Source organism: Papaver somniferum, chromosome 10 (assembly GCF_003573695.1).
Source record: "Papaver somniferum cultivar HN1 chromosome 10, ASM357369v1, whole genome shotgun sequence".
NCBI classification, from domain to species: domain Eukaryota; kingdom Viridiplantae; phylum Streptophyta; class Magnoliopsida; order Ranunculales; family Papaveraceae; genus Papaver; species Papaver somniferum.
In genome coordinates, this window is record NC_039367.1 from 76201156 (window position 1) to 76214116 (window position 12961).

Here is a 12961-nt window from a genome sequence, read left to right on the forward strand (position 1 = left end):
GGGTCTAATTGCTCAGGGATATCGAGTGGATTATAATGGTATTTGACTGACATCACTTAAATAAGTCAGGTGTCTTCACTTATAGACTGCATAAATAACTCGGGTACCTTTACTAGTATAGACTAACTAAATAAATCAGGTATCTTGACTGTTGGATCGCATAAATAAATTGGTACCTAAAAAATGATTGAACAAATCCATTTACAATGTTATTCAAAAAAAAAATGTATCAGGGACAGTTCAAGAGTTTAAATGCTATTCAAATGGACATTAGTTTCACTGTCAGCCTCTTGAGCCAAATCCAGGTTCTCTTCACTTGAAGCTTCCAGACTCCCAGTCGATGCAACCCAATGCAAACACAATTATACATAAAAATCCAGGTTCTCTTCACTTGAAGCTTCCAGACTCCCAGTCGATGCAACCCAATGCAAACACAATTATACATAAGCATGAGACTTGTTGCTGCAACAAGCCCTAGCTATACTCCATTGAACCTGCGGATGACTTCAACGACAATAGCATCCTTTTGCACCTAATCCGCAGACCAGCCAAGTAAAACAATGGGTTGATCTTTGTTATTTTTTAGCGGCAAGCACAACCTCCCTATCATCAACCAAAGTTAATTACCATCAACAGAGGAGTGGATGACCCTTGAAAAATATAAAATCCATGCACAAATTGAAAGATATGAAAATGAAATAAACTTTTGACTATTGAATTATAAATGCGAGATAGAAAGGATTACATTCTATGGGATACTTGCGGTTAGAGTGGATAATGACAATATAAAATATTTCTATGTGTGCTTAGAGAATGAGAGAGAGACTGCAGTTACAACTTTATATCCATTTAAATTCATTAAGCAAAACCAGCAAGTAAGACAATGAAAATATCAACCTGATGTGCGTAGTTTCCCAACTTCTCAGAATTCTCTCTGGGAATACTATGTTCAAGTTCTTGATTATCCACAGAGTCGGAACTCGAAGAAGATGCGATATGGTCGACCCTGCCCCAACTATCAACGGAACCACCATTGCATGGAAAGCTTACTGGCTTATGGTTTCCCAACTTCTCGGAAGCATCTAAATCATAGACGATGGGGTTTAATTCAACAGAGAATTCGGCTGCCACACTATCTAGCATTTTTCCACTTCCCTTCTTATTTAATTCAGCTAGGTGCTTCTGTTTGGCCTCATTCTCGATTCTCCTTTGATACTCCAGAGTCTCTTCAAGCTTCCTTTCCTCCGCTTCAAGCTCAAGTTAACGCCTATAATCTTCTCAAGTTAACAGTTCATGTTCTTACCAAATGGTAACAACCTTGAGAACTACAGCTTTGGGTTCAGGAATACAAATCCATCAAACACTCAACCTACTAAGACTAATGAAAGTTGAAAAAAGAAACTTTTTTTCGTTAGTACAATTCATCAAACACTTAACCTACCGATGTTAATGAAAGTTAAGTGAATTAACTTTGGATTCATTGACGTAATTTTCCAAACACATAACCTACTAAAATTCCTACGTAATTTATCAAACACATAACCTACTAAAATTCCTAAAGATAGTATATTTCCGAGATTGAGCACTACAAGGGATTCTTGAAGCTCCAAACTAGAATAAAGGAATACAAATACTGATGATTCCACTTCCGTCACTGCCTGTTTATCATCATGTAATCCTCCTATAGTGTAAAGAATCAATTAATTTGGGGTTTGAAGGAAAAGCCTGTTTAGGTAGAATATTTAGCTCACCTCTTCTGATAAAATCTCGATTCTTGCTTGTTTCAAGGTTTAACTAATTAGGCAGATGAAACGCCGCTTCAATTAGAAGAAACTCTCCATCAGTATCCCAAACTTAAATAGATAATTGAGAAATTTTTCTTGAAATTTCAAAGAGTTGGTGCTGCTGGTGCAGCTCTTGGATATATGTACCTGACTCGACTAAGAGGGTATTTTGGTCCGAAACGCAAATAACGAACTCATTGGGTTAGACTGAGTCTGGAGCGCACATGGTTGTTTGCTTTTCACAGAGTTAAACTATATCCGTACCTTTCCGCGGAATAGCTAATATCAGTGAGGTTCACTCAATAAAAGAAAGGTCTTTATACCATCGCTTCTAAATGATTTTGAATTATTTGTGACCATGTATTATCACAACTTAAACAACAAAAATTGCCTACATTTAGGATCAGTTGACAATTATTCTTGTTCATAATTTCATTGAAGAAATTAACCCACAATTTCTCATCCAATCTGGCATTAGTCTAAAAAAAGGCATCGTTTTAGGTGTATAAATACAATTTTCTATTCACACAATACTTCTCACCCAGCAAGAAAAAGAGGAAAAAAGAAGAAAAAAATATTTAATAATTGTAAATAATTATTACCATTTTTTTTCTCTTTTCTCCTCTAAATATTCAATCACAACAAATAAAATGACAGGAAAAATGAATGTTGCAGTTTTGTTGATGTGTTTTATGGTTCTTGCCGTGGTGGTGCAGTTCACCCAAGCTCATGGTGATGATGGTCATGATCATTACAAAGTATGCTTCATGAAATGCTTTGATTCTTCGAAAGCAAAGGGACTAGGAAACTCTCTCTCTGAAATCCAATGCGACCAAATGTGCAATGAACTTGAGAAATTCAGTAAGCTACCTTTACTTACTTTTGTTAAACATGCTTATTCATAATATTTTTAATTGACTTTTTTGTAATGACTTACTTACGTAATCTATAAATAATTTGACATTAATTTTTTTTTTGTTGTGATGCATGCATTGTCGTCTTTTAAGTGTTATTTTTATGTTTGTTGTTTTTTGTTGTTTTTTTTGCAGACAAGTTCGACAATATCTTTAAACATTGAAGCCTTAAAGAGTTGATCACATATTAATTTCGACATTTGATCCATCTATGGAAATTAAAATGAGCAATCTCTAAAATTTACAAAGGTGTGGTGAGTGATGAAAAATACTTATTTGATATGATCATCTCATGATAGTCTTTTTGTTGTGATGTTGTAAACGATTAAGTGGATATATATGATGTAACCGTTTCCGATTATCAAAAAAAGAAATTTGTCTAATAATATATATTGTTTGTCCATGATGCAATTTTTTCTGTTGCATTAATTGTTTATATAATCCATCAACAAGAAAATACTATATAGATAGTAAGAAATTTAACACCACTAGATTGTTATTCAATACGTTTGAAAATATGCGAAAAGCTGACCTTATTCATTTATTCACATATACGCACACACGGTACCCATACATATAGTCCCGTTTATACATACGCAAAACTAGCTCAAAACTCAACCATACATAACAACATTATTACTGAAAACTAGATACTACTTCGGTTATTCTCGGCTCGATCAACTTTATTTTTTAAAACCCAACAAAATCCAAAATAGATAAGCCATGGCTTCCTCTTTGTTGTTGGCGTTGGTTAGGTCCTGGTAAGAAGAATGATTCCCTCTGTTTGTTGAGTATCTCTTGCACTTCACTTGATGGTACATTGAACCCAAGCTCCATGGCGACCTTTTCCATCTGGTTGATTACACTTTCCCTCCCTGTTATAAAACAAAGACAAATAAATTTTTCAGTAGTAAATTAAATGATTAACTTGTTAACACTAACAATAAATTATTAGGATATAATTTGTGTGTACCTGCAAGGAAGTTTCTTTGGTTTCCTTGAGCATTAATTTCAAATGCAACAATCTGCAAATTTTGATTTTGAGATGCAACAATAGCTACTGGATGACCTGCTGGGACAATAAAAACTGAGCGTGGAGATAATCTTGCGCTAACTTTCTCATAATGAACTCCTTGTCCTTGTTCTCGTTCTTCTTCAAATTCTTGTCGTCCTCTCTGTTGTCGTTGGCTTTGTTTTGATAGATGTGGGCATGCCATTTCAAACCTACCATTGCCTTCTACGACTAAGAGCACCTTCGTGGACCTAGTATTATAGTAAGGCCCCAACATTCCTCCCTGTAATTTTGTAAAGGGTAAAGGTTGATACATCGTAAAAGTTTGTAACTACAAAAAAAAATAATCTTGAAATATTAGTAGAAACTGATTCATACTTGGGAGATGTTGGTGAAGGAAACACCAAGATCAAGATCTTGGAGTTGCTTGTATTCGTTGCCATCAACTTCGTATAATTGACCGTAGTTGTTTGAGTAAGTGGCACGTTTGTTCAATATATTAAATGGTCCACTGCTCGACTGACCACCTCTTTTAGGCCAAAAGTGACCTTCCTCGGATGAAGATGAAGCGTGTCGGCCTAATTCTCTTACTTGTTCCTGAGAAGCTCGAATGATCACCCCTTGTGTCTGTTGTCCAAATAATCGGTCTAATCTTTCTCTCGGTGTCTTCAATAATACAAAGAAAATTGAGTTTAGATATTAATATTTATTCTTTAGTTACAAAAGAAAATTAAGATGATTATATTTGTATTACATTGAAAGCAGACTCAAGTATGTCATTGCTAAAGACTCTGTAGAAAGACTCGGGTTCGTGATCACCGGAACTGAAGAACTCCTGTTGAAACAAATTACAAGATCAGTTATAGGAAATTATGCATAGCAAAAAGGTCATTGAATACGAGTTTATAGACTTAAGAAATTTTACCCTGACTTGCCCTGGTGTAGAGACGGTTACTAAAATCTTTCCAATTTGAAGTGTCTCACTGTTGTCTCTATTGATCATGTACACCAATGAACCTACAGGAACTCTAAGAACATCTCCTTGTTTAAGATTGTATGATTCCCTGTTTTGTTGTCTCACCAGGCTAATTGTTCCTCTACCTGTAATTACAAATCATTGAAAGTCAAACTCAACACTGAGTTGATATTAATTATTGCAATTAATTATTAAATTGGTTAAGTTTGTAAACTAACGTACCTTTCACAACAAAGAGAACGGCATCAGCATCCCAGTGGCTAGGGATTACGAAAGTGTTGGGGTTTGCTTGGAATATTGCTAATCGATAGTTCTCAATCCCTCCAAGAAGGTTTGATTGCTCAGTAAATTTTGGAAGAATCCTAATGTAACCTTCTTGAGTGCTATAACGGTCAATAAAGCTCTGTTCATCATAGAAGTAAGGGTTGTTGCCATGTCGTACATCACGTTGTCCTTTCTCCTGTTGTCTACGTCTCTCCTCACAACGTTCTTCACATTGTTGTTGTTGCTGACCTGGTTGTTGTTGTTGGCAACGACGTTGGCATTGTTGATACTCCCTTTGTGGAGATTGATCATCACGTTGTTGCTCTCTTTCCTGTTGTCTACGTCTTTCCTCGCAGCGTTGTTCACATTGTTGTTGTTGGCCTGGTTGTTGTTGACACCTACGTTGGCACTGTTGGTACTCCCTTTGTGGGTCTTGGTCATCTCTTTGTTGCTCTCTTTCCTGTTGCCTGCGTCTTTCTTCACAGCGTTGTTCACATTGCTGTTGTTGGCCTGGTTGTTGTTGTTGGCAACGACGTTGGCATTGTTGGTACTCTTTTTGTGGAGATTGTTCGCGTTGTTGCTCTCTTTCCTGTTGTCTGCGTCTTTCTTCACAACGTTGTTCACATTGATGCTGCGCTTGACCTGGTTGTTGTTGTTGACAGCGGCGTTGGCATTGTTGGTACTCCCTTTGTGGAGATTGTTCATCGCGTTGTTGCTCTCTTTCTTGTTGTCTACGTCTTTCCTCACAACGTTGTTCACATTGTTGTGGTTGACCTGGTTGTTGTTGTTGGCAACGACGCTGGCATTGTTGGTATTCCCTCCGTGAAGATTGTTCGTCTCTTTGTTGCTCCCTTTCCTGTTGCCTGCGTGTTTCTTCACAACGTTGTTCACATTGTTGTTGTTGACCTGCTTGTTGTTGTTGACAACGACGCTGGCATTGTTGGTATTCCCTCTGTGGAGATTGTTCGTCACGTTGTTGCTCTTTTTCTTGTTGTCTACGTCTTTCCTGACAACGTTGTTCACATTGTTGTTGTTGTTGGCAACGCCGCTGGCATTGTTGGTATTCCCTCTGTGGAGATTGTTCATGGCGTTGTAGCTCTCTTTCCTGTTGTCTGCGTCTTTCCTCACAACGTTGTTCACATTGTTGTTGTTGGCCTGGTTGTTGTTGGCACCTAGGTTGGCACTGTTGATACTCTCTTTGCGGGTCTTGCTCATCTCGTTGCTGCTCTCTTTCTTGTTCTCTACGTCTCTGCTCACAACGCTGCTGACACTGTTGTTGTTGGCTCCTCTCTTGTTGTTGGCAGGTACGCTGACATTGTAGGTATTCTTGTTGAGGATCGCGAGTGTTCTCATCACGTCCTTGCTCCCTTTGTCGCTCTTCAAACCTCTCTTGACATTGTTGCTCACACTGTTGTTGTCTGAATCGTTGCTGACGAGCACACAACTGCCTGCATTGTTCAAGCTCTTGCTGTGGATCTCTCTGACCAAGACATGAAGCAGCAGAGAAAAGAAAAAACGATAAGAGAAAAACTAGCAAAGAAAATTTTGCTTTGAATGCCATTGTTTTTAAACCTTAGGAGAAAGATGGTTCGATGGATGAATTTGATATGAGCAAAATCGTACTGAATTTATAGATGGAAAGCATGTAACCAATTTCAACATCTGGCTCATTAAGCTTTCATGCATACCGACTAGTAGGTACGTGAGGTGTCTGCTTAAAATGGACGCGTCGCCGCACCCAGACTGATACTTCACGTGTCACCGTTAGGTAATAAAAAAACAATGACGAGCACGTCTGAATAGATAAGTTTGTGGCGACACGACAATTCGGAGGCTGATGCCGTCATTAAGGACGGATAAGACCATCTTTCTGAGATTCGTCGCGTAGTCACTGGAAACCGATAAGCACTTACTACAAAGTATTCTCTTGATTTTGTCCCTACATGGAACCGAATCTAGTGTGCCATGAAGCTTCAGAAGCTTGATGTTTATTTATAATAACTACACGATTATATACCCCATTAACTATGGACCATCTGATCCTTCTTTTTACAAGTTACAGCAATCGTTCTTGACACAGGTAATCCAAGTCCTCAAAGTTTATCCTTGAAAGAAGATAAATATGGAAGGAAAGAAACAAGTTTTTGTTGTTTTTGATGGGTTAAATCCGTACCACGTGCATGAAACGTCATCTCTCATGCAGAAAAGATACGACAACATTTCCAGGTACGGACTCGGCTAAAATTCGACACGTTAAATGTACACTTGTCTATGCGCATGAATTCATGGCACGCCAAGTGTTAATATCAATCCAATCTCTAAATGAATTCAGCAGTTTCATCCTCTCTATAAGTTCATGACGTAAAGCAAACTTTGATAGTCACCTCACACCCATCGAAAGAAAAAGAAAAACTTATCAAACCAACCATGATCAAAACTAAGCTCACTTTACTTGTTTTCCTCGTCTCTCTAATCTTTCTTGTCTCTACAAGTTTTTCACTTGGTTATGAAAATGTAGATCCACTAAGAGAGTTTGAAGAATGTAGAGCACGTTGTGAGTTACAAAGAGGAAGAACTCCAAGGGAACAACAACAATTATGTGAAGAAAGATGTGAAGAAAAACTAAGAGAAAGACAAGGAAGAGATGAACTCAATACTCGCACTGATCCTCAACGAGAGTATCAACAATGTGAGAGTAAGTGTGAGAAGTATGAGAGAGGACAACAACGACAATGTCACCAGCGTTGTGTGCAAAGACGTAGAGAGATGGGGCGAGAAAGAGAAGAGCGGGAAAGAGAACAAAGAGATGAAACTAGTCCTAAGAAAGAATACGACCGATGCATTAGCCAGTGCGAACGACAGAGGGCTGGAGGTGTACGACGTCTGCAAGACTGTGAGCGAAAATGTGAAGAGAGAAGAGAAGAACAAGAGAGACAAAGAGGACATGGTAATAGAGATTGGAGAGGTAGAGGAGAAGAACAAGAAGAGCAACAAGAAAATAACCCTTACCATTTCAGTGAGCAACACTTCAGTACTCCAGTTAGGACTTCAGAAGGTCATGTTAGGTTACTTCAGAAATTCACAGAAAAATCTGAGTTACTAAGAGGTCTCGAGAACTATCGTGTTGCTTTCTTAGAAGCTAACCCAAATACCTTCATCGTTCCGAACCATCAGGATGCCGACACTCTTTTCTTTGTTGTTAGAGGTACGTTCTATTTTACTATATACTCTATTACATATAAGTTATTACGGTCTATTATGTATTAAGAATATCAATTTGAAATCATCACAACTGAATATACCAACTTCTAATGGTTTTGGTTAATTAATTGTAGGGCGGGGATCTATCACCATGGTGCGTCAAGAGGATAAGGAAACGCACAATCTTGAACGTGGAGATGTAATGAGGGTTCCAGCAGGAACTGTAGTGTATTTGATTAACAAAGACAACAATGAGAAGCTAATTCTTGCTAAGCTCCTTCAGACAATTTTCACTCCTGGCCATGTTGGGGTACATGCACTTACTGGCTTACTGCAATTTCATGTCTTCGTTGATTAGAGATAAACTTGTTTTTTTATTCAACTCAATGACATAATTGTCTCTTATGTTTGATTTTTGATTATTTGAATGTCAGGTGTTCTTTGGCCCTGGAGGCGAGGACCCCGAATCATATTACAGCAGCTTCAGCGATGAACTTCTCCAGGCAGCCTTCAATGTAGTGACTACAATTTCATTTATTTGTATCATCGTTTTAATTTTCTAGTTCTTATTTTAATTTGTTTCATGCATGGTTTTAAAATATGAAAACAGACTAATGCGGAGAGGCTACAGAGGTTGTTTGGACAACAGAGGAGAGGAGCCATCGTGAAGGCATCTGTAGAACAGATTAGAGCTTTAAGCCCTCACAGCCGCTGGCCTTTTGGTAGCGAATCAAATGGACCTTATAACATTCTCCACCATCATCCAATGCACTCTAACAACTACGGACAGCTATATCAAGTTACCTCTAACCAATACAGACAGTTGGAAAACCTCGACGTCGCCCTCACTTTCGCCAACATTACAAGTGTAAGTTTTCATTAATTGCTGATGATTCGAAATACTTTTTGTAGCTAAACTATTCAAACCATTAATTGCTGATTCCTAAATTGAATTTTCATTTAGGGAGGAATGGCTGGTCCATACTACAACTCTAGGGCAACAAAGATTGCTGTGGTGGTCGAAGGCAACGGATACTTTGAGATGGCATGTCCTCACTTGTCTTCATCTTCTTCTGGTTCCACTGGAAGAAGCAGTGGAAGGTATCAGAAAGTAAGGGCAAAATTGTCACGAGGTGATGTGATCGTCGCTCCAGCTGGACACCCAATTGCGGCCGTTGCTTCGGGTGATCAAAATCTGCAGATATTATGCTTCGAGATCAATGCAAGGAACAGTGAGAAGGTTCTACTTGCAGGACGGAACAATGTCTTCAACCAGATCGAGAGACAAGCCAAAGAAATGGCTTTCAATATACCAGCAAGAGAAGTGGAAGAGATTTTGAATAACCAAGAGGAGACTTTTTTCTTCCCTGGTCCAAACAAACGTCAGGAACGGGGTCGCGCTGTCGCATGAAAACCAAGACTGGAGAGATTATTACTTAAAAAGAGGCTACACTTCAGTTCTAATAGGCTGAAGGTTTAAGAGAGAGAAGCATGTAATTACTTAAGAAGCTAACTAGGGGCACTGTTTGGGTTTTAGTAAGCTCTCATGAGAGTTGTCCGTGGGTATCGACCACAATGTAGATTGTTGTAAATTAACCTCTGCTATGAATAAAAGAGTTTGCTCTTGGTTTCTTTCCTACTTTGGCAATTGAAATTTTTGGGGCTCTTTATCAGTGAACCTGCGAAGACCAAATCAAGTCTACTGTTCTTGTGCTTTTTATTAAGAGATTTTTTGTACCCGATTGCTAAGATTTCTTTGATTGCTGTACATTAATAACATTTCTAAAAAAGAAAAACATTTAGAAAAGAAACAGAACCTTTTTTCTAAAAAAGAAAACATTTCTAAGCCGCCACACTCATAACTACTACTTGACTTGAAATAGGGTGCTCTCACTGGTGGCATTGGAGTTGCTTCCAACTATCTTGCAGAATCTTATGGTATTATGTGTGCTTTGGAGCTGGCTGTCCAATGGAATATTGGAGTTGCTTCTAACTATCTTGCAGAATCTTATGGTATTATGTGTGTTTTGGAGCTGGCTGTGCAATGGAATATGCTGAAGATAATTATTGTATCAGTCTCTAAGACTGTTCTGGATTGTTCTGGCAGAATTTGCTCAGGAAGGGTTCCATGGTTTTTTAAGGGAAGATGGAGTATTGCTACAAGGAAGCTCAACGTAATAAGATATCAAACATTGTTACAGGAAACTCAATTTTTCTGCAGATAATATGGCAAAGAAGGGAGCATCTTTAGCAGCTGGAGTTAGACAAATACATCTTGGAAGACCTCAAAGTACATCTTGGAGTTTAGACAAATAAATCTTGGATGACCTCAAAAATACATCTTGGAAGACCTTAATGTCTGCCAAGAGTTGAAATGTTGGGTATTATAGATTTGGATGAAAAGGAAGGTTAAGTGTAAGTAGTGGGTCTGTTAGTGGGCCTGTTTTTTTTACCTTAAAATTTTAGCTTCTTGTATTTGGGCAAATATCTTTTATTTTGAATTGTTTTCCGGGGACCAGTCTTTTTCTGGGATCATTCTTTTATTTTGGGTAAGACATTAGAACATTCTTTTTCTGGGATCATTCTTTCATTTTTGGTAAGACATTAGAAGTAAATCTAGGTCACCCCTTATCTAGATATTTATTATAATACCTAAATTATTCTCCTGATTATTTTTGGGTAATGATTAGTTAGTGTTAATATTAGTTAGTCTGATTAGTGAAATGAGTTTTAATAAAGATTTGAGATTAAAAAATCAGATTTTTTAAAAAGAAGTAGAATTATTGAGAGAGTAAAGTTAGAGAAGATGAAGAAGAAAAACATGGAAAATAAAAAAAAAATTGAGTTCACTAATCTTGAGTATTCAAATGATGATTCAATTGATGATAGTGAAAAGGCGGGGGTCTAACAACACCACCCAATATTTCGCTTAGCAATATGTATGTACAAACTCCAATATATTTTTTATGAGAATCGACTAGACAGTTAGACTCAATCAATAAAAAAGATATATCAAAGAGTTTATATTTCAATCTCTCGATTTGATCTTTACTCAAGCAAATGGAAATCTGCGAGTCTTTATCAAAGAGAGATAACTTGAATGGTACCAAAGACCAATGTCCAATGATCAATCAATATCAATCAACAACCAAAGGTTGGATTTCCAATTGATGATCTTTAACGCACAACCTGTATTATTCCAATTATATAAAAAATATAATGCGGAAAAGAAATAACACAAACACCAGAAGTTTTGTTAACGAGGAAACCGCAAATGCAGAAAAACCCCAGGACCTAATCCAGATTGAATACCCATTGTATTAAGCCACTACAGATACTAGCCTACTCCAAGCTAACTTCGGACTGGACTATAGTTGAACCCAAATCAGTCTCCCACTAATTCAAGGTACAGTTGTACTCCTACGCATTTGATCCCAGCAGGATACTGCGCACTTGATTCCCTTAGTTGATCTCACCCACAACTAAGAGTTGTGGCAACCCAAAATCGCAGACTTGATAATAAACAAATATGTCTCACACAGAAAAGTCTATCAAAGGATAAATCTGTCTCCCAGAGAAAAACCCTAGGTTTTGTTCCTTCTTAAGATATAAAATCAAGGTGAACATGAACCAATTGATAATCCGGTCTTATATTCCCGAAGAACAACCTATATTAATCAATCACCTCTCAACAATCCTTCTTGACTACACAAGCGGTTTGTCGAGGAATCATAAACAGTGAGACGAAGATGTTTGTGACTTCTTTATCTTGCCTATCGGAGAACTCTCACGATCTCAAGCCAATCAATAGATTGTACTTTTACGATAGAAGATGCAAGATCAGATCACACAACTACGATAAAAGTAGTATCGGTCTGGCTTCACAATCCCAATGAAGTCTTTAAGTCGTTAACCTGGTTTTAGAGAAGAAAACCAAAGGTTAAAGGAGAATCGACTCTAGCGAGCGCACTAGTATCACACAGACGTTTGGGGATTAGTTTTGCACAATGCTAGATGTCTCCTTTATATAGCCTTCAAATCAGGGTTTTGCCTTAGTTAAAAAGCAATCCATATTCACCGTTAGATGAAAACCTGATTTAGATTCAAGCTAATATTTCTCAAATGTAAGATCGAAAACATAGCTTGTCACACACACTTGGGTAGACGTTTACTGGGTTTGTGAAAACCATGCCCAAACGTGTACGTGTATGTTGGTTCAACATAGTAACCCAAAAGGTTAACCATATGAGCAATTCATATTAACCTAGTTCTTCTTCACCATAACTAGTTCAATTGACTCAAATGAACTAGTTAGAGAGTTGTTCAATTGTTATGAGATCTTATGTAACTACACAAGACACAATTGAAACAAAGATGATTCGATTCGATGAATCGGCTCATGAACTTTATAGCCACGGTTTGCATAAAGCATTCCTTAGTAATTTAAGTTTCATGTTCAGAGCACATCTTTAGATCATAACCACTTAATCTCACAAACAAGTTCGCGGACTTAAGGCAACCGGCAGAGTTTTCCAAACTCAGCAGAAAATCTCGGCAAAGAGACTTCCGCCAGTTCGCGGACTAGGTTCGCGGACTGAGTTCGCGGACTAAACACGCAAACGAGTTTTTGGAAAATCCAAGCATAAATTCTCGGCAAGAGAACTTCCGTCAGTTCGCGGACTGGGTTCGCGGACTTGGCAAAGCCAATTCCTCCGGTTTCTCTCAATCAACAAAGTTCGAACACTTCGGATTAAGGAATACATGGTTATGTAATCTAAATTCTCATTCCAATCATTGAGACATTCTGAGA

The 12961-nt window shown here is 37.9% G+C and overlaps 2 protein-coding genes and 2 long non-coding RNA genes across 4 annotated transcripts; 2 read left to right on the top strand and 2 right to left on the bottom strand.

The window, feature by feature from the left end:
• Positions 1–156: 156 nt before the first annotated feature.
• Positions 157–1906, bottom strand: LOC113317604. Its single transcript, XR_003343760.1, has 2 exons — positions 898–1906; positions 157–603 (listed from the first exon to the last, which is right to left on the bottom strand). It is a non-coding gene; the product is annotated as an uncharacterized LOC113317604 (long non-coding RNA).
• Positions 1907–2312: 406 nt separating this feature from the next.
• LOC113317680 lies at positions 2313–3104 on the top strand. Its single transcript, XR_003343840.1, has 2 exons — positions 2313–2645; positions 2834–3104. It is a non-coding gene; the product is annotated as an uncharacterized LOC113317680 (long non-coding RNA).
• A 73-nt stretch (positions 3105–3177) lies between these two features.
• LOC113315804 (vicilin-like antimicrobial peptides 2-3) lies at positions 3178–6511 on the bottom strand. Its single transcript, XM_026564053.1, has 6 exons — positions 4909–6511; positions 4636–4811; positions 4465–4545; positions 4089–4376; positions 3672–3993; positions 3178–3573 (listed from the first exon to the last, which is right to left on the bottom strand). Exons 1-6 carry the CDS (start codon positions 6509–6511, stop codon positions 3389–3391), a joined length of 2655 nt encoding a protein of 884 aa, XP_026419838.1. The 3' UTR covers positions 3178–3388.
• Positions 6512–7355: 844 nt separating this feature from the next.
• LOC113319500 (vicilin-like antimicrobial peptides 2-2) lies at positions 7356–9783 on the top strand. The gene is made up of 5 exons (XM_026567751.1): positions 7356–8155; positions 8286–8461; positions 8586–8666; positions 8762–9019; positions 9116–9783. The coding sequence occupies exons 1-5, from the start codon at positions 7378–7380 to the stop codon at positions 9560–9562; spliced, it is 1740 nt and encodes a 579-aa protein (XP_026423536.1). The 5' UTR covers positions 7356–7377; the 3' UTR covers positions 9563–9783.
• Positions 9784–12961: the final 3178 nt, after the last annotated feature.